This window comes from Staurois parvus, unplaced genomic scaffold (assembly GCF_062004578.1).
Source record: "Staurois parvus isolate SC_StPar_1 unplaced genomic scaffold, SC_StPar_1.0 ptg000048l, whole genome shotgun sequence".
In the NCBI taxonomy this organism is placed as follows: domain Eukaryota; kingdom Metazoa; phylum Chordata; class Amphibia; order Anura; family Ranidae; genus Staurois; species Staurois parvus.
In genome coordinates this window covers 2465242-2492376 of record NW_028317844.1, presented here as the reverse complement: position 1 = coordinate 2492376, position 27135 = coordinate 2465242, and the positions used below count along the sequence as shown (strand labels likewise).

At 42.7% G+C, this 27135-nt stretch overlaps 1 protein-coding gene across 4 annotated transcripts; it reads right to left on the bottom strand.

Moving 5' to 3' along the window:
• Nucleotides 1-8365: 8365 nt before the first annotated feature.
• DDO (D-aspartate oxidase) lies at nucleotides 8366-24008 on the bottom strand. Of its 4 annotated transcripts, none has more exons than XM_089664604.1 (5): nucleotides 23828-24008; nucleotides 17254-17429; nucleotides 17055-17163; nucleotides 13350-13526; nucleotides 8366-9475 (listed from the first exon to the last, which is right to left on the bottom strand). In XM_089664604.1, the coding sequence occupies exons 1-5, from the start codon at nucleotides 23911-23913 to the stop codon at nucleotides 8908-8910; spliced, it is 1116 nt and encodes a 371-aa protein (XP_089520730.1). In that variant the 5' UTR covers nucleotides 23914-24008; the 3' UTR covers nucleotides 8366-8907. The 4 variants fall into 4 exon arrangements, with proteins under 4 accessions (XP_089520730.1, XP_089520737.1, XP_089520745.1 ...); XM_089664611.1 differs by having other exon boundaries at nucleotides 23715-23838; XM_089664619.1 differs by lacking the exon at nucleotides 23828-24008 and adding an exon at nucleotides 23439-23654.
• Nucleotides 24009-27135: the final 3127 nt, after the last annotated feature.

Here is a 27135-nt window from a genome sequence, read left to right as displayed (position 1 = left end):
TATTCTTTGCAAAGTGAAGCTTCCCCTCATTTACTAAGCTCTGGAGCAAATTCCCTCGCAGAGTGCAATCACACTTGCAAATGGCACAATCAACCCCTTTGTCTTCGTTTTATTTATTTATTACAGGTATTTATACAGTGCACTGCGCACACACACTGCTCAAAAAAATGAAAGCAATACTTTTTAATCAGAGTATAGCATCAAGTCAGTTAAACTCCTGGGATATTGACCTGGTCAGTTAAGTAGCAGAGGGGGTTGTTAATCCATTTCAGCTGCTTTGGTGTTAATGAAATTAACAGTTGCACTAGATAGGCGACAATGCGACAACCCCCAAAACAGGAATGCTTTTACAGGTGGAGACCACTGACATTTTTTTCCCTACTCATCTTTTCTGACTGTTTTTCACTAGTTTTGCATTTGGCTAGGGTCAGTGGCACTACTGGTAGCATGAGGCGATACCTGGACCCTACAGAGGTTGCACAGGCAGTCCAACTGCTCCAGGATGGCACATCAATACTTGCCATTGCCAGAAGGTTTGCTGTGTCTCCCAGTACAGTCTCAAGAGCATTGAGGAGATTCCAGGAGACAGGCAATTACTCCAGGAGAGCTGGACAGGGCCATAGAAGGTCCTTAATCCATCAGCAGGACTGGTATCTGCTGCTTTGTGCAAGGAGGAACAGGATGAGCACTGCCAGAGTCCTACAAAATGACCTCCAGCAGACCACTGGTGTGAATGTCTCTGACCAAACAATCAGAAACAGATTTCATGAGGGTGGCCTGAAGGCCACACATCCTTTAGTGGGCCCTGTGCTCATGGCCCGGCCCCATAGAACTCAACTGGCATTTGCCATTTAACACCAGAATTGGCAGATCTGCCACTAGTGCACTGTGCTTTTCAAAGATGAGAGTAGGTTCACCCTGTGCACATGTGTCAAACATGAAAGGGTCTGGAGAAGATGTGGAGAATGTTATGCTGCCTGTAACATCATTCAGCATGACCATTTTGGTGGTGGGTCAGTGATGGTCTGGGGAGGCATATCCATGGAGGGACACACAAACTTCTACAGCGTAGACAATGGTACCCTGACTGCCATTAGGTATCGGGATGAAATCCTTGGACCCATCGTCAGACCCTATGCTGGTGCAGTGGGTCCTGGGTTCCTCCTGGCACACGACAATGCCCGGCCTCATGTGGTGAGAGTAGTAAGGCAGTTCCTGGAGGATGAAGGAATTGATACAATTGAAAAGCCCCCACACTCGCCTGATCTAAATCCAATAGAACACCTCTGGGATATCATGTTTCGGTACATCCGACACTGCCAGCTTGCACCTCAGACTGTCCAGGAGCTCAGTGATGCCCTGGTCCAGATCTGGGAGGAAATACCCCAGGACACCATTCGTCATCGCATTAGGAACATGCCCCGACGTTGTCAGGCATGCATACAAGCACATGGGGGCCATACAAACTACTGAGAACCAATTTGAATTGCTGCAATGAAATTTCAGCAAAATGGACTAGCCTGCTGCATCATTTTTTCACTTGGATTTTCGGGGTGTCTTTGAATTCAGTCCTCTGTAGGTTGATAATTTTAATTTCCATTAAACGATGGGGCATCCTTACTTTCCTAACACATTATCCAGTCCATATCTATATAGATATCCAGCATTATATTTTTTTGCCCAGTGAGACCTGATGTGTTTTCAAAGTGTTCCTTTAATTATATATATATATATATATATTTATATTACATTCACATCAGTCCATAACCCTCAAGTACTATACTATCTAAGGTTCCAATTCAGACAGGAACCAATTAACCTACGAGCATGTCTTTGGAGAGTGGGAGGAAACCCACACAGGCACAGGGAGAACATGCAAACTCCAGGCTGGTAGTGCCATGGTTTGAATTCAAACCAACGACCCTAGTAATGCCAGGCTGAAGTGCTGACCATTTAGCCACTGCTTGTTCACTGCCAGTTACATAGGCAAGTGCCAGGAAAGTAGTATTTTTGGAAGGAGGCAATATCGGCAGACATATTTCACCCAGTACAGCTTTCTTTAACACACTTTTTTCCCTTTTTTATAAATGATCGCATACCCTGTGTTCTAGTGTTCCAGGTTGCACATATAGTTTGGGGAAGAGAAACAGCAGAATACTGATTGTCCCAGTGAATGGCTGTGGGGGGGTTATGAGCAGATGTTTGGATTATTGGAGTAGAACAGAGTTCTTAGCAAAGCTAGAACACTGACCAAGCTGTGCTCTCCTGCCTAGTGTGGTCAGTTTTTAATAGGAAAGCAGAGGAACTGGCAGGAACACCAGAGATTTCACACAAAGGAAGCAATGCAAAGAGAACAGGATACTTTTTCATATAAGTACATGGTACAGCGGGCACATATCAGGAATATTAAATGTTGGGTTTACATACTCTAAGATGCTGTATGTCCAAATGGTGGTTGAGCCATGGTACTGCCTATCAAACTCACCCTTTCAAATTATTATGGCCACAATGCAAGTTCATGCCAAAGGTTTAGGTACATTCAAAATCACCACACAGCAAAGACAAAAAAAAAACACAGACATTCAGGAGACAGCAGGATCACAAATAGAATGTAAAAGTCTTCCTAATCAGTGACATTTCCAGAGAAAAAACAGGAAAGAATGAGATAAGGACAAGTATTTATAATATTTCTGCCAAACTATGCTCTGTTACAAACCTAGACGAAGGGAGTAGGCTTAGTTTACATCTCAGCACATTCCTTTCTTTTCATGGCCTTGCAGTTTCTAGAACACTGCAATAAAAAGGACATGGACTGGCATTTCCAGTGGTATTAGATTGACTGTTGAAGATTGATGTTTTTTTAATACACTCTTAAAAGGATATTCTACCTTACAATATAACCTGCTGTAACAAATTTGTATTTTTTTTTTAATGCAACTTTTGTAGGTTTAAAGGTGTACTCCTTTATCCCTTTCACTGCCAGGGCTGTTATTGTGTCTTTTGCACACGTTTAAAAAAATAATTTTAGGTCTGAAGATTAGTCAAAACCTCTAAACAGTATATATTTTCTGAAAGTACCGTACCTTTCACTTCATAAGACTCATCTGACAATAAGACGCACCTAGATTTTAGAGGAGGAAAAAAAAAAAATTCTGAACCAATGGACTGCAGCTATAGTACAGGAAATGACCAGAGACTGCGGATGTATGTACTACAGTAGCTGACCAGAGACTAAAGACATACTACAGTAGCTGACCGGAGACTGCGGACATACTACAGTAGCTGACCGGAGACTGCGGACATACTACAGTAGCTGACCAGAGACTGTGGACATACTACAGGAGATGACAAGAGACTGCGAACATAGTACAGGAGATGACCAGAGACTGCGGACACAGTACAGGAGATGACCAGAGACTGCGGACATAGTACAGGAAATGACCAGAGACTGCGGCTGTACATACTACAGGAGATGACCAGAGACTGCGGACATAAACAGGGGATGACCAGAGACTGCGGACATAGTACAGGAGATGACCAGAGACTGCAGACATAGTACAGGAAATGACCAGAGACTGCAGATGTACATACTACAGGAGCTGACCAGAGACTGCAGACATACTACAGTGGCTGACCAGAGACTGTGGACATACTACAGTAGCTGACCAGAGACTATGGACATATTACAGGAGATGACCAGAGGCTGCGGACATAGTACAGGAGATGACAAAAGACTACGGACATTTTACAGGAGATGACCAGAGACTGCGGACATAGTACAGGAGATGACCAGAGACTGCGGACACAGTACAGGAGATGACCAGAGACTGCAGACATAGTACAGGAAATGACCAGAGACTGCGGATGTACGTACTTCAGGAGCTAACCAGAGACTGCAGACATACTACAGTAGCTGACCAGAGACTCTGGACATATTACAGGAGATGACCAGAGGCTGCGGACATAGTACAGGAGATGACCAGAGGCTGCGGACATACTACAGTAGCTGACCAGAGACTCTGGACATATTACAGGAGATGACCAGAGGCTGTGGACATAGTACAGGAGATAACCAGAGACTGCAGACATAGTACAGGAGATGACCAGAGGCTGCGGACATAGTACAGGAGATGACCAGAGGCTGCGGACATAGTACAGGAGATGACCAGAGACTGCGGACATAGTACAGGAGATGATAAGAGACTGCGGACATAGTACAGGAGATGACCAGAGACTGCGGACATAGTACAGGAGATGACCAGAGACTGAGGACATATTACAGGAGATGACCAGAGGCTGCGGACATAGTACAGGAGATGACAAAAGACTACGGACATAGTACAGGTGAGGACAAGAGACTGCGGACATAGTACAGGAGATGACCAGAGACTGCGGACATAGTACAGGAGATGATCAGAGACTGCAGACATTTTACAGGAAATGACCAGAGACTGCGGATGTACGTACTTCAGGAGCTAACCAGAGACTGCAGACATACTACAGTAGCTGACCAGAGACTGCAGACATACTACAGTAGCTGACCAGAGACTCTGGACATATTACAGGAGATGACCAGAGGCTGTGGACATAGTACAGGAGATAACCAGAGACTGCAGACATAGTACAGGAGATGACCAGAGGCTGCGGACATAGTACAGGAGATGACCAGAGGCTGCGGACATAGTACAGGAGATGACAAGAGACTGCGGACATAGTACAGGAGATGATAAGAGACTGCGGACATAGTACAGGAGATGACCAGAGACTGCGGACATAGTACAGGAGATGACCAGAGACTGCGGACATAGTACAGGAGATGACCAGAGACTGAGGACATAGTACAGGAGATGACCAGAGACTGCGGACATAGTACAGGAGATGACCAGAGACTGAGGACATAGTACAGGAGATGACCAGAGACTGCGGACATAGTACAGGAGATGATAAGAGACTGCGGACATAGTACAGGAGATGACCAGAGACTGCGGACATACTGTAGTACAGGAGATGACCAGAGATTGCGAACATATTACAGGAGATGACCAGAGACTGCGGACATATTACAGGAGATGACCAGAGACTGCGGACCTACTACAGGAAATGACCAGAGACTGAAACATAATAAAAGAGATGATGACCAGAGACTGCAGACATAGTACAGAAGATGATGACCAGAGACTGCGGACATAGTACAGGAGATGATGACCAGAGACTGCAGACCTTTGGGGAGCGGAGGGGGGGAGTGGGTACCCGCTCCCACTTGTGCAGAGTTGTCCTCCCCCTCCCTCCCCGTAGTCTTGTGGGACACGTGACAGGTCCCAGAAGACTACGGAGCCATTCACAAAGCGCAGCGCTACTCGCACATGCACAGTGGGCACCCGGCTGTGAAGCCGCAAGCTGTCACAGCTAGGTGCTCACACTGAAGTTGCCAGCACACGGGAGAGAAGACGGCCGATGGAAGCAGGACACTGCTTGAACAAGGAACAGGTAGGATGGGGAGTGAGTTCTTCTACACAGTAGAGCCAAGCTGCCCAGTATTCTAACATGGTGGCGGTGGAAATACTGGGCCGTCCGCTCCATATGGCACAGACATTTTCCCCCATCTTTTTGGGGGAAAAAAGTGCGTCTTATTGAGCGAAAAACATGGTAGATACCCTGGAGAATAAAATAGTAGTAGTTCTAATTTTTTGATGACACACAATAGTTGTCCATCAGTTTATCAAGTGCAGATTTTTAGTTAAAGATACACTAAAACTAATTTTAATGCACACAAGCGCAAAATGTCCCAATTTTTGTTGGTAAAGTATAAAAGAACTGTACATGACAAACCTTGGTACCCCAAATTTTCAGCAGGCAACATTTTAAAAGTTCCTACAGGACATCAGTTTGGTGTTAACTGTGAATATTGACCCTAAAATTATCGTTGTTTGCATATGTAGGCATGCTAACAAGTTTGTTTATGTTCATGTGCGTGGGGGTGGGGCAGGATCTTTTTTTTTTTTTGGGGGGGGGGGGGGTTAAGTGCTTGGATGTAACATTATTTTTTCACAATGTTTTTTCCACTAAAACTTTATTTATATCACACCAGGGAAAAGTTTTGTTGAATCCTTGATTCTTTTTGTTCATTCACACTCATTATTTATTTATTATATGTATCTTTACCTTTTCCTATTGGCCCTGTAATGCTCCATGTGAACCCATAATGCTCCACAGAACCAGGCTAACGTTTAAGAAAAATGTTGGGCCTTATTTGTGCAAATAATTTATTTCATGGTGACATACAGTACACCCATATTAATGTAACTACCTCATAAGTCACTGACCTAAAGCAAGGCAGGAAAATTCTCCAAAGCAAACATCCTTCCTCTCTCTTCATCTTCATAACACAAAGGGAGGTGTTCTATAGCCCACGGAGCTGAACTGGTCAGGGCTGATAACACTTTTTGAGATTATAGAACAGCAGAGGTATTATGTTTTCATTACAAACAGCAACACACTGGATTTCTGGCAAATCAATTGTTTTTTGTAGTTATTGAACAGATATAACAAAATATATATGTATATTGTAAAGCGCTGAGCAAACTGTTGGCGCTATATAAATCCTGTATAATAATATTCAATGGAATATTCAAAAACTCCAAAAGGTAACAAATAAGCTCATTGTTAGCATTTACATGCACTTTAAGCAAGAATAAAAATTACAGTTTTAACATAAAACGTCTAAAACAAATTCCACAAATGAAGCTTCCATAATTCTGTGCAGACAGATTCCCATTACATACACCCCTGGTAAGTACAGAAGAGATGATTTCTAAGAGTTGGTGCAAATAGCTTGTAAGAACAAGGATATAAATAGCTGAAAATGGTATACACAGAAAAGAAATAAAAGAAAATAAGTAGAATAGAATCAGAATAAAAAATAAAATAAGAAAAAAAAAGGCGGATAAAAAAATGAGATTAAGAGATACTCAGCTAAAGAACAATGTGCAAATGCAATCAAATAATAGAATTGCAGTCAAACTTTGCCATCTAGTGGTAATGCTACAAACGAAAAATTTGGAGGTCAGCTCCATAGCACTGCAAACAGCCCAGGATTTCTGAAGCCAAATCTCACACATCTCGTTACTATCAGGAACACATCCAAGATAATAAAAGGTTCCAAGTTGTCCCCCTGTCTGCCAGTACCATTTGGCCAGGTCCCACTGCTGCTTTGTCTGCATGATTTGTGCTTTTAAATTGGTAGTATAATTGGGGAGAATTTATCAAAACTGGAGCAGACAGAATCTGGAGCAGCTGTGAATGGCAACCAATCAACTTTGTTCTTCAGCTTGTTCAGTTAAGCTTTGACAATGAAAGATACAGGCTGATTGTTTGTTGTGCAAAACTGATCCAGATTCTATCTGCTTCAATTTTGATAAATTCCCCTCAATGTATACTTATGGTTCATCCACTTTGAGTCCATAGACCTAGAACCAAATCGCTAGCAGAGTAAATCAACAGTTTATATTCCAGTGATAAGTTCTAAATGTAACGATACTGAGAGGGCTCACTGCGGGAGATTTACTAAAACTGGAGAGTGCAAAATCTGGTGCATAGTAATCGATCAGCTTCCAGGTTTTATTGTCAAAGCTTAATTGAAGGTGAGGTTTCTACCATGCACAGCTGCACCAGATTTTGCACTCTCCAGTTTTAATAAATCAACCTAAAGATCTCTTTAGTGCCTTTAGAGAATAAAATGTCTGATTAGTGTGATGCTATGAGTAGCCAGTTAACTGTGATAGGAAGGGAGATGACACACGACAAGTTGATTGTATTGGGGTGGAGGGAACACCATGAGGCTGTCCAAAACCAAAATCAAACTCATTTTTCTAAAAGTATCCAAAGGCTTTACAGCCTGCCTTTTATTCAGAAAGGGACAAAAACAAAAACATATAGGCTTTTATTATAATTGGAGAGTGCAAAATCTGGTGCAGCTCTGCATGTAACGATACTGAGAGGGCTCACTGCGGGAGATTTACTAAAACTGGAGAGTGGAGTGCAAAATCTGGTGCATAGTAACCAATCAGCTTCCAGGTTTTTTTTTTTTGTCAAAGTTTAATTGAACAAGCTGAAGTTAGTAGCTGATTGGCTATCATGCACAGCTGAACCGGATTTTGCACTCTCCAGTTTTAGTAAATCAACAATATAGCAAACTCCAAAGTCTGTTTTTTTTGTTTTTTGAGTGTGCAGGCTGAAAGACAAAAAAGGAGAGGTCAGCAAAGTTTATGACTGTAGCAGGCAATGAAGCCTGTCCAAGTTGTGTCCTAATGTAAGCTCCGAATAATAAACTAGGGATTACATACAATTGTAAACTCAGTATGGTAAATACACTGAATGATACTGAAGACTTTATTAATGAAAATATATACAAAGTTACTTCATGTCAGGACTAAAAATAACATTTCTAAAAATATAGGTACATATGAAATATGGTATATGTTTCATTTGTATTTTACTTTTGAGCCAATAGGTAGATCTTGCATATCTTCAAGGTGGCCATTCATCTTTAGCTACATCTTCAGACCAGTTAAAGTATATCTAAACCCTCACCTTGTAAAAAAACCTAACATTTTAAAATAAGTAATCGCATACGCTCTGGTTTCAGCTGCATAGAGAGGTGATGGTGGAGAAACAGCAGCACACTTGTCTTCTCAATGAATGGCAGTGGGGGGATGTTTACAAGTACATGGTACAGCAGACACATATCAGGAATATGAAAAGTTGGGTTTACATATTCTTCTTTACATATTCAGAAAATCATGTGTGAAAGCATAACTGTCCAAATATATTAAGTGATAAAATTCAGTCTGTCTAATGTACCAAAGGAAAAATGAAATTATACACTGTACCAAAGAATAGGTAAATAAATTATAATTTTGACTTGCAATAGAAGTCTGTTTTAAATGGGATCAACTTTACCAACAGTTCGGTGGCTGCCTTAGCCGTACCTCTATGGACAGAAAATCCACCTCCACCATGACCATAATTATGTATTGTAGGAAGCTGTTGCTTATTTTTGCAAAGGATCTCTTGTTCTATTCTCACTGCTGCCCTTGTTGGTCTCAGACCTACTTTCTCTTTGATTACTGCAACACCATGCAGAGAAGGTTCAAGATTAGAGCAGCGATGTATTATCTCTTTGCTGGTCTGTGCAACCGGTAAGAGACTCCAGTCATCTACTTCTCTGGTTCCACCAAGAGTTACACCATCTTGTCCAGGATAAATGTAAGTGCTGCCATCCACATCTCTGATGAAGTGTTTAAGCCAGGGGGCATGGACCTCCAGTACTTGTCCTCTTACAGGAAATACTGTCATATCACCAATCAGATCCCGAGCGCCTAGCCCAGTGCAATTCATAACCACATCATAACTGCCATGTAGCTCCCAGATATCATGTACTTTCCTGGTTTCTATATGTCCACCGTTCATTTTAAATCTATGACAAAAAAGCATAGAGAGAAGAAGAGTTTGATGTACAGCACATTTAAATGATCAGACCTCCAAAAATAAATATTTTGTTTGGGCGTGGCCTGAATCAGGTCTGGCATCTCATGACTCAGGGACTCCAGGGGCAAGATCTAATATCAAAATTTGCAGCTCTGACAAAGACCAATTACAACATAAATGAAAACTCAAAAGCACAAGAGATCAACATTTTAGGTGCTTTAGGGCTAGGACAAGGGTGGGGGCAGAATGGCAATTGCCCTGGGCACAATGTTGCCATGTGTAGAGGGAGGCACTGAGAACTTGTCAGCACCCTATTATTTAGCTGCTTGAATAACAGGAGTGAGGCTGCGGTCACTCCTGTCATCGAAAACGGAGCACAGTGCAGGGGCTGAGATAGCTTCTCAGGATTCTGCTCTCTACTCCGTCCAAACAGCGGTGTAAAATGGGCAGGATGGGGCAGTGCATGTACTGATAACACAGATATCCCCTTTTCGGCACCTGCTGGTCAGTATCATTTCACATGACAGGGAGAGGGGAAGAAGACAACATTTTATTCCCAGGCAGGTGCTGCACTTAAGAGGTCTGAACAGTACAGAGGAGCAAGTTAGCTCCAGAGCTCCCCTCTTCCTCTTATAGTCAAGCTACTTCTCTCAGGGTTCACTTAAACTTGTGGTTCGGAGGTGGTAAAAACATGCGGTTCAGACACGTTTACTGCCCCCCTACTGCTCCCTTTTACGCTGCAAAAGCAAAGGCAAGGAATAAACCTCCTGTTACTTTCGATGGGCAGTAGCACCTGCAAAACTAAACCCATTCACTGAATGGGGTCACACTGCACCTGCGTGCAATGCATGCAGTTGCGCTGCGTTAGTGCAGGATTTTAGGGGTTAAAACAGGCACTGAGGAGACAGAATGCCTCTTCACTGCTGGCCAACTGTCCTCTGAAAAGGGATCTACTGTAGATCACTGTTCAGTGACTCTTCAGCGTCCCTCAGACTCCCTCTTCCTCAGACTGATACTATATATGCAGAGAAATGTTCCCATTAGTGACACCACCAACACAGAGATATTTTCTCCTTTTAGTGCCACCACCAACAACGTTGCAATTTTTTTTCTTACAGTGACACCATGGACACAGGGACATTTTTTGCTTTCAATTAAACCATTGATGCAGGGAAATATTTCCTTCCAGGGACATCACTGATCCAGAGAAATCTTTTCTTTTTAGTGACATCCCCAGTGCAGGGGCTTTTTTCCATCCAGTGACACCACGGACAAAGGGGACTATTTCTATTCAGTAACAGCACCGGCACAGAGGCATTTTTCACCCTCGAGTGACACCTCTATTGACAGTACCGGTGCTGGGACAATTTTTTTTTTTTTTTTCAGTAATACCACCAATGTTGGGGCATTTCTTCCCCTCACACTGATGCCGGGGCATTTCTTTCTACAACACTGTTAGCTCCATATTTTACTGCACGGAATAGAATATGTAGGAATCCTATAAAGCATTACATCAAATGCATGGGGCACAGTGTTTCATCATTGCTAGAGGGGGACCTGCACATGCTGCACAGTCCTGAGACAAGGATGGCTGCTCACTGTCACCTCACGCAACATACCCAGCTGACTTGTCACCAATCTCCCTTTGGCTGCTTTAACTCATCACTCCCTGGCCTCCTCACCCCTTTTCCCCTACTGACACATATCACCTATTCCTCTCTGACTGTCTAACACATACCCACCCCCCACCCCACCCCTGTGTTTCGACTCACATCCCTCCTCAGCCATGTAACTCTGCAGAGAGAAATCTGATGCTGCCCAACCTCCCTATATTGAATGCTTTCTGAAAGTACACAGCTGTGCCACCGATTCCCACTTCGTGCCACATCTAACACTGCACAATCCATCTCCTCAGCTACACATACTGACATACAGCACATACCCTCAGTCATGCCCTCTGAACATCTCTCCTGTACATACTACCTGCTGTCACACCCTGCATACTTCTCTCCTGCACATACTGTCTGCTGTTCCACCCTCCACACTCCTCTCCCACATATACTGCCTGCTGTCATAATCTCTATACTCCTCTCTTATACATACTACCATACCCTCCACATTCCTCTGGAAGGTATGACAACAGGCAGTATATGAATCACACTCCTATACATAGTGCCTGCTGTCATACCGTCCACGCTGCTCTCCTGTACATAATGCCTGCTTTCATATCCTCCACACTCCTTTCCATTGCATAGTGCCTGCTGTAATATTCTCCACACTTCTCTCCTGTACATACTGCCCACTGTCATACCCTCCACACTTCTTTCCTGTACATACTGCCCACTGTCATACCCTCCACACTCCTTTCCTGTACATAATGCCTGCTTTCATACCCTCCACACTCCTTTCCATTACATAGTGCCTGCTGTAATATTCTCCACACTTCTCTCCTGTACATACTGTCCACTATCATACCCTCCACACTCCTCTCCTGTTCATACTGCCCACTGTCATACCCTCCACACTTCTTTCCCGTACATAGTGCCCACTGTCATACCCTCCACACTCCTCTCCTGTACATAATGCCTGCTTTCATACCCTCCACACTCCTTTCCATTGCATAGTGCCTGCTGTAATATTCTCCACACTTCTCTCCTGTACATACTGCCCACTGTCATACCCTCCACACTTCTGTCCTGTACATACTGTCCACTGTCATACCCTCCACACTCCTCTCCTGTTCATACTGCCCACTGTCATACCCTCCACACTTCTTTCCTGTACATACTGCCCACTGTCATACCCTCCACACTCCTCTCCTGTACACAGTGCCTGCTGTCATACCCTCCACACTCCTCTCCTGTACATTCTGATCACTGTCATACCCTCTACACTCCTCTCCTGTACATTCTGATCACTGTCATACCCTCCACACTCCTCTCCTGTACATTCTGATCACTGTCATACCCTCCGCACTCCTCTCCTGTACACAGTGCCTGCTGTCATACCCTCCACACTCCTCTCCTGTACATTCTGATCACTGTCATACCCTCTACACTCCTCTCCTGTACATTCTGATCACTGTCATACCCTCCGCACTCCTCTCCTGTACACAGTGCCTGCTGTCATACCCTCCACACTCCTCTCCTGTACATTCTGATCACTGTCATACCCTCCACACTCCTCTCCTGTACATTCTGATCACTGCCATACCCTCCACACTCCTCTCCTGTACATTCTGATCACTGTCATACCCTCCGCACTCCTCTCCTGTACATTCTGATCACTGTCATACCCTCCGCACTCCTCTCCTGTACACAGTGCCTGCTGTCATACCCTCCACACTCCTCTCCTGTACACAGTGCCTGCTATCAGACTCTCCACATTCCTCTCCTGTACATAGTGCCTGCTGTCATTCCCTCCACACTCCTCTCCTGTACATAGTGCCTGCTGTCATTCCCTCCACACTCCTCTCCTGTACATACTGCCCACTGTCTACCTCCACACTCCTCTCCTGTACACAGTGCCTGCTGTCATTCCCTCCACACTCCTCTCCTGTACATACTGCCCGCTGTCATACCCTCCACACTCCTCTCCTGCACATATGGCCCACTGTCATACCCTCCACACTTCTTTCCTGTACATACTGCCCACTGTCATACCCTCCACAATTCTTTCCTGCACATACTGCATACTCCTTTACCAACTAAAACACATTGTTAGTAACATCCCCAACCTTGTCCATCAAATGGAAAAGAACACACTAGACAAAAAGACAGCAGTTGTAAAAAAAATTTCACAAAATGGTTTGACATACCCAGAACTGCAGTTTGAGCTCCTTACAATAAATACAAAAAACTCACCTTTTTTCCATCCATGGCAAATAAAGTGAAGATTGGCATTTTAGTGTGGTGAAGGCCTGCCCAAATGTATAAGATGGGAATTTTGCCAGCTCCGCCTCTGTCATCAAACGAAAACCCAAAACCACACTGCCCCAAAATGGAAAGGCATCCTTAGGAGGCATCTTGAATACTTGCCATCTGATGAAAATGATATCAAATATTTTTATAACTTAAATCCTGAAACACAGTTATATACAAAGTGCAAATATCTATATAAGTGCTGATATACCTGCCAAAAGGATTTGTATTTCTGTCCACCAAATTCTGTAATTTACACAGCTCTGCACAGCCAGCCTAGTGTACCAACTTTTTTGCTGCCATTAACCCCAAGCCAGGAATTCAAATGTAAAAACAGGTATCTCTGAGCACCCTGTGTTATCCCTGAAGTTGGGGTAACCATTTTAACAAGTTAATTTTGGGAGTAATGTTCGAGGTTAACACTAGGAGCTCAGGATAGCACAGTAGTGTTAAGGATAGCTGAGTGAAGAAAGACCGGCAAGCCTCCATTATCCGTTCCTCCCGCTTTTTTGTGAATTTGGAAGTACTCTTCTCTGGGCGCCACTGTCAAATTCTGGTAGCTGACAGTCAGGAATGTTAAAGCTGAGCACTGCTAATATTTGACTTGTTTGTAAGCAGTGTAAGGGAGACATCAGGGGTCTTATAGACTCCAGATGTCTCCAAAAACAAGACCTGTCACTGGACAGTGTATTCCATATGGGGGACTTGTAGCCCCCTTGTGATAGCAAAAAAGTGAAAAAAAAGTTGAATAAAATAACCTCTTTTGTTAACCTCTTGCCCACATAATGCGTACTGTATGTGTAGCGGCAACAATGGTGGGCTTTAGCACCCACACGCTGCACATACATGTTTATGAGTGGCAACATTTCTGTGCTGAGAACATGCTCAAAGACAGCTCTTGATCTGTACCAATGACTGGGAACTGGTAGGACCGGCTCCCGATCATATGACCACCACAATAGTCAATCACAGTGGTCACATGATTAAGCAGATCTTCCCGTTCGCACCCCCCTTCCCCCCAAGTCTATAAACCCAGTTAATAAGGATGGCAAGGCGGGTAGAAAGGGTTTAAAAAATAGAATTTGAGGGATCCACACACCCACCGCTATGCATTTATATAAACTTACATACTCCCAGGACGCACAAAAAAACTAAACAAAATTGCGTAATACATATTTGATATTGACATATGTGATATCTAAGTCTCATCTTTACATAAAGTAGTGACTGAAGAGCATATGACTTGTTCTGCAGATGATCACAGATCAAACAAATATTAAAGGAAACATGTCACAACAGAAACGGGGAGGCTGTCATTGACTTTCATTAACAAAATGTTAGTTTCTTGGCTATCATTCTTAGCTTCAAGAATGGCCATCTGAGTAGCTGGCCTGATTCAAGTATGTAAATCAGGAATTCCAACTTCAGTTAAAGAAGATTTAGAATCCCTGGCAATTTTTTTTTATTTTTTTTATTGCTGTGTCTGTGTCCTGGCTAGGTAGATTTAACCACTGTATTTGTCCAGGTGACCATTATGACTGGGACAGAAAGTGATGAAAAATGAAAAAAAAATTACAGTTGTCACAAAAACAAGAAGTGAAAGTAAAACTTCCAAAGGGGACCCCTGTTGCAGTAACAACAGTCTTAAAGGGAAGTTTCCCTAAGCCATCCTCTGATTTCCTGTAGTGTCTTCAGAACAGGAAGTGAAGGAAACTCTTTCTAGGGGTCTGTCAGGACCTGCTGGTTGCTCTGTTGTTCCCAGAGATGAGGAGCGCAGTTTTCGTGGTCACCGGAGAGGTCTCGTGGTCTCCAGCAGCCAGCAGATCCCAGTAATTAGACTCCACTTGCTGCTGGCTGCTGGTAAGGTATATAACTCCTCCCCTGATTTGCATAATTTCTTCAGTATTTTGCCTGTTAGCCATGTGTCCAGTACCCTGTATCCTGTTATCCCCATCTCTGCTCCCCTTGTTCTGCACATGCTCTGTGTATGTCTGCTCCTATCTATTTGTATTTAGTGTATATAGTCAAGTTGTTGGTTTGGATTTGCTTTACTTATGGTCTGTTGGTGTTGTTTTAGTGTTGTGTGCATTAATAAACTTTAATATAATCATACACAGTCTGGTTTCAGTTTCTTAAGTACAGCTACACTGAACTCAAATCATATAGGATTGGCAACAAGGTGAAGATGAAATAGTGAAAGCTTTATTCAAATGCGGAGTATAAAATAGTTCCAGAATACAAGCAACACTAACGTGTTTCAGTCAAACAAGACCTTACTCATAGTGTGTAAGGTCTTGTTTGACTGAAACACGTTAGTGTTGCTTGTATTCTGGAACTATTTTATACTCCGCATTTGAATAAAGCTTTCACTATTTCATCTTCACCTTGTTGCCAATCCTATATGAATTGATTTACTGGTTCAGCAGATGGAAACCGCAGGAGTCACACAGCGAGATACATACTCCCTTTGGAATATGCTATGAGGGTTGCAGCACCTATCTTCTGTATGTGTGACTTAGCTATGCTGAACTGGTTTGATCCTGCTGCCATTGGATACCTGCACTTGGTATCCCTTACAAGGTCTTTAGACTAGGATGTCCATCCACACCTCCTCAATTCACAGAAAGCCTTGCATTCAGTGAAAAAGAGTACAAGGCCTTTTCTGACTAGAGAAAGTAATAAGTGAGCGACCTCCTGTAATACCTGTACTGCAGCTGGAAATATGAGTTTTGGTGTTGGATGTTCAACACTGAAGAGAGACTGCAGGCTGATTAAAATAAATGTTTTAACAAACACTGTATCAGCCAAAAATGAGGCACACTTCATTGGAGGTAAGTTTCACTGTGAAAATATACAAAAATTGTTTCTAGCCATACCTCATCTTTAAGTTAATACAACAAAATTGCATGGAAAACACAGGCAAAACCATAGACCAGCGTTTCTCAATTGGGGTGCTGCAGCACCCTGGGGCAGCATCTGGGTTTCCCCAGGGTGCCGCGAGCATGGCACCCTGTTTGCTCTAAATCAGTGTCATGTGTTGCTATGGTGCCGGTGGACCGGCCGTCAACACCACTATAATAATGACGCGCTAGCGCCAAGACACAGAGTGTCATCTGTTGCTATGGCAGCCAGCACACCTGCACCATGGCAACACATGACTAATCCTGGGCAGGTGGCATGCAAGTTCACACCCACCAGCTATCAAGAAAATATGGAAGTCTGCTTTCTCCCAACCTCCTCTTCTCCCCCTCTGCCGTGCCACTGAAGCTCAAAGGTAGGGATCTGATGTGAAGAGGGGACTGTGTGATTGGTGGGCCTTTAACCCGATGGCATAACCCCTGATGCGATTGCTGTGGGCTCCTGATTTGAAGCTAATTCCATCATGGAGCTTGTTCAGCTTTTCTTATTGATAAGTTTCTTACAATTTAGACTGAGGTGCCTCGAGATTCTGTGTACTACTGAAAAATGTTCAGAAATGCTGCCACAGACTGACTGCGCAAGCACAAATTACAGTTAGGCAGTGACATAAAAACAGATTTTGCTTTTGTTGGAGTTTCTCTTCACAAATATTTCTTTCAAGAAAAAAAAACTCTATATTTTGCATACTACAGAAATACGCACTTAATATTTTGGAAGGTATTTTCTTACCCAGAAATTAAGCTAACACCAGCCACAGCAGCTTCTGGAGAGTTAGCAATTTTAAAAAGATAATCAAACGTCTCCTTGAACCAGTCTTTCTGATGATGAAGTGGGGTGTCTTGCAAAACAAAAGCATATGTTAAAAAGGCAATGTTATTTGCAGATTTGTGTTAAAAACAGCAGCAAAATAAAGTCTAAATATACTTACCAGGGTAAGTGTGAGGTATGAGACTTCCAGCAGCCACATCCCCAGTGGTGTTTGGAGAGAATTTCTCAGAAATGACAGTGACTGTACATTGTGGAAGGGACTCAGTGATGTACAGAGCCGTTGACAGACCAACCAGGCCTCCTCCAATTACTGCAACTCGCATATTTTGCGTTGACCTGATGAAAAATATGGTGCAACAGCTTTAGTGTGTAAAGTGCAGCTTTAACATTATTACTGTGATTTTAGACACAACAGGGAGAATGAACAAAGATTGGCGCCAAGTTCTATATGCATACTGGTGTTTCAGATTTAACAAGTTAATAAAAGTGGAACATGGCATGTCATGTTTTATATGACTGTTCATATTGACTGTCATATGCCTTTTAAGTGTTTTCTATATTTTGTCTCTGCTCCTCCTTTTCCTTTGGTTTAGTTAATGCTGTATAGATAGCCCACCCCTTTTCCCAGTAAGGCATTGCAGCTCTAGTCTCATGTCATGAAGCAGGACACATTGTGATCTTTTGACCTATCAGATGTTCATTGTTGTAAGATTCTCTCAGTTTATGGAATAAACTTCACAAGATCTACAAGATGTCATCTTGATTGCGCCACTGACTGTGGTATCCAAATGAGATTGGAGTTATCATTATCTCATCATAACTGTAAGTTATAGAGATCACATTTTCAATGCTTAGATTGGAGAGACAGAACACGGCACAATGGTAATGTGTTGCATGAAATAGAAATATGCTAATTTTTAAAATTTATTTCAGGTACTTATATAGCGCCATCAATTTACACAGTGCTTTACATATATATTGTACATTCACATCAGTCCCTAACCCACAAGGGGCGTACAATCTACGGTCCCTAACTTACATTCAAACCTACACATAAAAGGGCCAATTTAAACAGGATCCAATTAACCTACCAGCATGTCTTTGGAGGGTGGGAGGAAACCGGAGTACCTGGAAGAAACCCACGCAGCCAGAGGAAAAACATGCAAACTCCAGGCAGGTGGTGCCGTGGTTGGGATTTGAACCATCGACCCTAGTACTGCCAGGTGGAAATGCTAACCATTTTAGCCACTGTGCTGCCCATGGGCCAGATTCCTCTGCACAGTCCTCAAGTGTGCCAACATTTTGGGTGCAATTCTGACATACTCTTTTGCTAGGATCAGCCTAAATTTATTTAATGAATTTGGACTATATAGTCGATTGTGGTTGAGTATGACTGCAAATGCAACAAAATTTTAGTTTATTTCAATGTTCTGTTCCTGCAAACATGGTGGACTTATTTCAGAAATTTGTCAAAGCCCAACCCTGGAAATTAGACAAGATCTACCCCCACCCTGCAAATGGTAACTGCTCGGTCAGTCTATGGGTATAGGAATAAGCAGTAATGCTTATTTTATTCCTTGCTCCAGGACAGTCTCTCCAGCAGTGCGGCCAGCCTCTTGAACTCCACTTATCTAAGGTGCTCTTGGCCACACTTGCACTTCTACCTGCTCTACATACATTGCAGGGTTAACAGCCTTGCATTGTATGTGATGACACAAAAGGGCCGCCAACAGCCCAGAGCACTATGGGGAGAGGAGGAAAGAACTGGAGCTGGCCAGAGCGAGGGAAAGGTAAGTGTTATAGCCTATTGACTGAGCACAGTGAGGGTACGTTTAGTCTAATTCCTGGAGGTGGATTTTAACCACTTCACGTCTGGACACTTTCACCCCTTCTAGTCCAGGCAATTTTCAGCTTTCAGTGCTATCACACTTTTTTAAACAGATAAAACTTTATTTTGGTGGTATTTATTCACCACTGGGATTTTTATTTTGTTTGTTATATAAATTAAAAAGTCCAAACATTTTGAAAAAAAAATGTGTTTTTCTAATAAAATTTTCCAAATAAATAATCTTTCTTCATAAATCTTGGCTAAAATGTATTCATCTATCTTTTTAGTAAAAACAAAATAACCCAAATTAGTTTATAACCAAAAATTATTTTTCAAATTTTTTTTTACATTTTTATATTATCATTTATGTTTTTTTTTTATAACATACTGTCACCCTAGCAGTACATTGTCACCATAGTGACACTACTACTTATGAGGGGTGATGATGTTTTTTTCTTTTTTTACACTGATTGCTTTTACACCCATAAAGGCTGTAAAAGTAATCATTTCTCTTCCTCTCTGGCTGCATTCCTGCAGCCACTGAGAAATACTGTGAGAGCTGTGAATAGCCTTGTACCATGTGACCTCTGTGATCATTTACAGATTTCACAAGTAGTAAGCAATGATGTCAGGAAGTTACATCTTGTTTACTACTATTCATGTGATCACTGACTGGCCAATCAGTGATCACATGAATCGAGACCTGACACAGAGGTCCCGTACAGTGATCTGTGTTCCGCTGTGTCCTCCGGACACAGCGGGCACCTATCGTGGTGCCGCACGCTACCAGGGCAGCCACAGGCAATGGAGACGGGGGGAAGTTTAGAAACGTCCACCCGCTTCGGCAGCACTCCCGTCCGGCCGTTTATCTACATGGGCCGGACGGGAAGTGGTTAAAGACAACATTGCTATCAACCAATATAGCTGAGATTTGGAGGTCCTACAGAAGAAGATCTCAGCCAATGTTCATGTCAGTGTTGTTCCAGTTCTTTCCTGCAGTGCTACTCCTTGCTGTTCATCCCCTCTAGCTTCCTCCTGCAGTGCTGTTCCTATGTTTCCTTCACTTCCCTCTCTCCTCATCTGTCAACTCTGAGGCTTTATCTCTGTGACATTCTAAGCTTATTAACATATTATGATTGCTTTAAGTGGTTCTAAAAGCAGAAGGTTTTTTTTACCTTAATGTATTCTTTGCATTAAGATAGAAAACCTTCTGCAGGCAGCTCCCACCCAGCCCCCCCTTATACTTATTGGAGCAATCACAATCCAGTGATGTGCACAAAGTAGAGGCTCTCTGTCTCCTCACTGGCTCAGACATAGCAGAGGGAGCCATTGGCTCCTGCTGCTGTCAATCACAGCCAGTAAGAAGGAAGCAGGGGTGGGGCTGAGCCCGCCCCAATCTGTGCCTTATGGGCACACAGAGCAGGTTTGGGAGCGAACATGCACAAGTACCCCCATAGCAAGCGGCTTGCTATGGTAGGCACTCGGCAGTGGGGAAGGGCCAGAAGCACTGGCAGGGCACCCTTGAAGAGGAGGATCGAGGCTGCTCTGTGCAAAACTATTGCACAGAGCAGAGAAGTATTATATGTTTGTTTTGTTTAAAATATAAAATTTTAACCTTTAGGCCTCATGCACACTGGACGTTATAAAAACTCCAGCAGTGTTAGCTGTAGAATGCAGTGTTAAATATGCGAGTTTTGTTGCTTTTTTTAGTGTTTTTGCATTAATGTTTTTCAACAATTTTCAGCAAAACTACATGGCAACAAAAACTTGAATTTAAGCTTTCAGAAATGCCAGATAGCCACATTTTGCAGTGTTAGAACATTTTTACAGCTGAAAAACTCCTCTTCAAATGCAGTAGTTCTGGCTTTTTTCCAGCCTGAAAATGCCCCTGCCAAAAAACACTGATAAAAGTCTGTGTGTGCATGATCACATACTGAAGGATAACATGCTGTAGTTTTATGGCTGTGGAAAAACTCCTGATACCCAAAACAGCAGCTGTAAAAATGCCCAGTGTGCATGAGGCCTTGCCGTCATTTTAACCACTTGTCCTCCTGAGGATTTACCCCCCCTTAATGACCAGGCCACGTTTTGCTATTCAGTGCTGCACTACTTCAACTGATAATTGCGTAGTCATGCAATGCTGTACCCAAACTAAATTTACATCCTTTTTTTCACACAAATATAGCTTTCTTTCTGTGATATTTCATCGCCTGTGTGCTTTTTATTTTTCGCGCTATAAACAAAAAAAGACCGAAAATTTTGAAGAAAAACAATATTTTTTACTTTCGGCATAAAAAAATATATAGTAAACTCAAAGTTAGTCATAACTTTAGGCCAAAATGTATTCTGCTACATGTTTTTGGTAAACAAAAAATCCCAATAAGTGTATATTGTTTGCTTTATGTGAAAGTTATTGCGTCTACAAACTATGGTATAGATACTGCAATTTACAAAATTGTTTTGCTGTAGAGCTCTGCACTAGTTTAATTGACAATTGCGTGGTCATACAATACGGTACATAAATTAAATTTATGTCCTTTTTTCACACAAATAGAGCTTTCTTTTGGTGGTATTTGATTACCTGTGCACCTTTTATTTTTGGCACTATAAACAAAAAAAGTTTTAAAAAAAATCATATTTTCTCAATTCGGTCATAAAAAATATCCAAAAAACTCAAATTTCGTCATAAATTTAGGCCAAAATTTATTCTGCTACATGTTTTTGGTAAAAATCAATATATAAATATATCATATATAAAAATCAATCAATATACGCTTATTGGGATTTTTTTTTTTTTACCAAAAACATATAGCAGAATACATTTTGGCTTAAATTTATGACAAAATTTTAGTTTTTTGGATATTTTTATGACAGAAATTAGAAAATATTGTTTTGTTCAAAATGTTTTGTCTTTTTTTTGTTTATAGCGCCAAAAATAAAATGCGCACAGGTGACAAAATACCACCGAAAGAAAGCTCTATTTGTGCGAAAAAAAGGACATAAATTTAATTTATGTACCGTATTGCATGATCGTGCAATTGTCCGTTAAACTAGCGCAGTGCTGTATAGCAAAAAAATGGCGTAAATCGCAGTATCTATACCATAGTTTGTAGACGCTATAACTTTCACACAAAGCAATCAATATACACTTATTGGGATTTTTTTCACCAAAAATGTAGCAGAATACATTTTGGCCTTAGTTTATGACTAACTTTGAGTTTACTATATATTTTTTTATAGCAGAAAGTAAAAAATATAGTTTTTTTCAAAATTTTCCTTTTTTTTATGTATAGCGCAAAAAACAAAAAGCACACAGGTGATGAAATACCACCAAAAAGCTCTATTTGTGTGAAAAAAAGGCCGTAAATTTCATTTGGGTACAGCATTGCATGACCGCGCAATTATCAGTTGAAATAGTGCAGCGAAAAAAGGCCTGGTCATTAACCTTCTTAGCGGTGTTCCCGAGTGTAGCTCGGGGTAAAATTTCTATACCAAGAGCGGTAACCCCGAGCTACACTCGGGCTTACCATGCGGCGTTCTCTGGGGGTCCCTGCAGCACTTACCTTGTCCTTCGCTCCCGCGATCTGTCCCCTCCAGTGTCCCCGGCCATCTCCTCCGGCCGATGCCGGCATCCGGCTTCTGTGTTCCGGTCCCTGTGACGTCGGGACATACGGGCACCGGAACCGGCGGGAAATTTGAATTTTATAAAAAATTTCATTTTTGCTGTCATTGCTATTTCAATGCATTTCACATACATTTTGTCCCTAGTGCTTTGTCCTGTGCCCTGCCTGCATTTTGAATGTTCTTTCTGCCTGGAAACTTAGAAGAGTCCATGGCGTCCAAAAAGCGTCCCTTTACGTCAAAAGCGGTTTTAGAACAGCAATAGTAAATCAGAACCACTTGCAGAATTGAGTGATAATGATTCGTGGGGAAATTCGTCATCAGACACTGAAAACAATTTTGCGACTTTGCTCAGCGATGTGTGAATTTGCCTCTGTATTTCAAATTTCAGTGTTTTTGGTTTGATTATATTATTGAATTAAATTTATTATTTTTATATTATTATTTTTTATGATTATTTATTACATTATAATTTATGATTTTGTGTTTCAAATTTTATCATATCCGGAATGTTTAATAGATTCTTGTTCGGACAGATTTCAGTGAGTTATTCCTAAAAATTACAGCCTACAATAAAAAACTACATATTTCCATGCAAAAAAGGGTAAAAGGGGTAAATCCTCAGGATGGAAAGTGGTTTAACTCAAAAGCAAACATTTATTCTATTGCAGCAGAGGATCCGGTAAGTAAATCTTTTCCATTCCCCTCCAAGACCTAAAGGAACAGTTAACTCTTGCAAGAGCAGCACCAATACAAGAGGGAATTTTCAAGCTTCTCGGAGTTTGGCTCTAAGAAAGCTTGGTTTCTCCTTTACCACTGCATGTTCAGCTTATATAGGGTGGATGTGAATGAAAAAAATAAGGATATCTATGTATTAAATTAAAATAGAACCGTACCGTACGGCAGCGTCGAGTGTTTGTTCTCAGCAAAGTGTTCGTACCTGAAGGGTGCAGCGTGGCGAAAAGTGAGACATCAGACTTGGGCAAGGGTCAACCTGGAAATAACTGATCTACCATGGCACACATGAGTCAGAGATTTGCTAATCAACATCAACTGTTATTGTTTCTATCCTATGTCTGCTGTGCTGTGTGACAACGCCTGTTTAGATTTACAAATGATGATAAAATATAAATAAATAGGAACAGATCTCCCAGCACTAGAAGAGTAAGCACCTTCCTATTAAATCCGATTTAGCTGAGTGATGTCCCATGTGCAAATCCCAGCTCTGTGCACAATGTCAGGGGTCTCAGAACACCGTGTCCTCCTGGCAGCACCCAATACTTACATCATCCGAACAGCTGACAGCAGCCTGGGCCCCGGAAGTGACGAGCAATCAATTTTATCCGTGTGACCGCAGGAGCTGCCAATCATGGCGCCTAGGCAGTTCCAGTATCCTCATAGAGCACAAAATGAGACAGAGGGAAAAATAGCGTCAGTAACGTAATCCTCATTAACGGATCAGCGTTCAACGGTAGAAATATTTGTATGAAAGTGTAACTGGTAAGCAAATACGGTGATTCGTTCTTCGTAATATTTAATCGGTATTACTAGATTTCTACCATTAGGTGGCAGCAGATGACCAACTTACGAAGCTCGTTATGCAGATGTGGACATTGCAGTGCAGAGTAGTATAACGGTGCAGCTGCACTCACAGAAAACGGCTTATACTGGGCTGTTTACACTCCAGTTAATCAGTACACGCAAGGCCGCCATTAGAGATAACAGCCTACCTTGCAGCTCTAGTACACCACTATCAGCAGCCTTGGTTATCTGGCTTTACATTCCACCAGCACAATACCACATGCTGTGCCTTGTCTATCGTTTCCATACCAATCCATATCCCTGTTTATTCTTCCATCGTTTCACACTACACCTGTGTTCAGAAGTTTTCTACCTTCTCTGACACTTTCATTTCTATTTACTACTGTACATTACTTTGTCACACCACTTTTAAATCTCAAGTATGCCCCCCATAACTCACTCCAATTACACGTCACCCTGATCATGTCACCCTATTTATAAATCTCCTCAAGTATGCCCCCCATACTTCACTCCACTTATATCCCACCCTGCCCATGTCACCCTATTTCCAAATCTCCTCAAGTATGCCCCCCCATACCTCACTCCAATTACGTGCCACCCTGCTCCTCATGTCACCCTATTTCTAAATCTCAAGTATGCCCCCCATACCTCACTCCAATTACACGTCACCCTGATCATGTCACCCTATTTCTAAATCTCAAGTATGCCCCCCATACCTCACTCCAATTTCACGTCACCCTGATCATGTCACCCTATTTCTAAATCTCCTCAAGTATGCCCCCCATACCGCACTCCAATTACACGTCACCCTGCTCATGTCACCCTATTTCTAAATCTCCTCAAGTATGCCCCCCATACCTCACTCCAATTACACGTCACCCTGATCATGTCACCCTATTTCTAAATCACCTCAAGTATGCCCCCCATACCTCACTCCAATTACACGTCACCCTGATCATGTCACCCTATTTCTAAATCTCCTCAAGTATGCCCCCCATACTTCACTTATATCCCACCCTGCTCATGTCACCCTATTTCCAAATATCCTCAAGTATGCCCCCCCATACCTCACTCCAATTACGTGCCACCCTGCTCCTCATGTCACCCTATTTCTAAATCTCCTCAAGTATGCCCCCCATACCTCACTCCAATTACACGTCACCCTGATCATGTCACCCCATTTCTAAATCTCAAGTATGCCCCCCATACCTCACTCCAATTACACGTCACCCTGATCATGTCACCCTATTTCTAAATCTCCTCAAGTATGCCCCCCATACCGCACTCCAATTACACGTCACCCTGCTCAAGTCACCCTATTTCTAAATCTCCTCAAGTATGCCCCCCATACCTCACTCCAATTACATGTCACCCTGATCATGTCACCCTATTTCTAAATCACCTCAAGTATGCCCCCCATACCTCACTCCAATTACACGTCACCCTGATCATGTCACCCTATTTCTAAATCTCCTCAAGTATGCCCCCCATACTTCACTTATATCCCACCCTGCTCATTTCACCCTATTTCCAAATATCCTCAAGTATGCCCCCCCATACCTCACTCCAATTACGTGCCACCCTGCTCCTCATGTCACCCTATTTCTAAATCTCCTCAAGTATGCCCCCCATACCTCACTCCAATTACACGTCACCCTGATCATGTCACCCCATTTCTAAATCTCAAGTATGCCCCCCATACCTCACTCCAATTACACGTCACCCTGATCATGTCACCCTATTTCTAAATCTCCTCAAGTATGCCCCCCATACCGCACTCCAATTACACGTCACCCTGCTCATGTCACCCTATTTCTAAATCTCCTGAAGTATGCCCCCCATACCTCACTCCAATTACACGTCACCCTGATCATGTCACCCTATTTCTAAATCTCCTCAAGTATGCCCCTCATACTTCACTTATATCTCACCCTGCTCATGTCACCCTATTTCCAAATCTCCTCAAGTATGCCCCCCCATACCTCACTCCAATTACGTGCCACCCTGCTCCTCATGTCACCCTATTTATAAATCACCTCAAGTATGCCCCCCATACCTCACTCCAATTACACGTCACCCTGATCATGTCACCCTATTTCTAAATCTCCTCAAGTATGCCCCCCCCCATACCTCACTCCAATTACGTGCCACCCTGCTTCTCATGTCACCCTATTTCTAAATCTCCTTAAGTATGCCCCCCATACCTCACTCTAATTACACGTCACCCTGATCATGTCACCCTAATTCTAAATCTCCTCAAGTATGCCCCCCATACCTCACTCCAATTACACGTCACCCTGATCATGTCACCCTATTTCTAAATCTCCTCAAGTATGCCCCCCATACCGTACTCCAATTACACGTCACCCTGCTCATGTCACCCTATCTCTAAATCTTCTCAAGTATGCCCCCCATACCTCACTCCAATTACACGGCACCCTGCTCATGTCACCCGATTTCTAAATCTCCTCAAGTATGCCCCCCATACTTCACTCCACTTATATCCCACCCTGCTCATGTCACCCTATTTCCAAATCTCCTCAAGTATGCCCCCCCATACCTCACTCCAATTACGTGCCTCCCTGCTCCTCATGTCACCCTATTTCTAAATCTCCTTAAGTATGCCCCCCCATACCTCACTCCAATTACGTGCCACCCTGCTCATGTCACCCTATTTCTAAACCTCAAGTATGCCCCCCATACTTCACTTATATCCCACCCTGCCCATGTCACCCTATTTCCAAATCTCCTCAAATATGCCCCCCATACATCACTTCAATTACATGCCACCCTGCTCATGTCACCCTATTTCTAAACCTCCTTGTGTGCCCCCATACTTCACTCCACTTATACCCCACCCTGATCATGTCACCCCACTTCTAAACCTCCTCATGTATGCCTCCCATATGTAACTCCACTTATAACCCTACCTGATCATGTCACCCCACTTATAAACCTCCCTATGCATGCCCCCCATATATCACTCCACTTATACCCCACCCTGCTCATGTTACCCCACTTCTAAACCTCCACATGTATGCCCCTCATATG

Coding starts and splice junctions, on each gene's coding strand:
- DDO (XM_089664604.1), bottom strand. CDS start 23,913: ATGATTGGCAGCTCCTGCGGTCACACGGATAAAATTGATTGCTCGTCA. Junction 17,430..23,827: donor CTGTCAGCTGTTCGGATGAT/GTAAGTATTGGG, acceptor ATTTTTCATCAG/GTCAACGCAAAATATGCGAG. Junction 9,476..13,349: donor TTGCCATGGATGGAAAAAAG/GTGAGTTTTTTG, acceptor TTTTTGTCATAG/ATTTAAAATGAACGGTGGAC.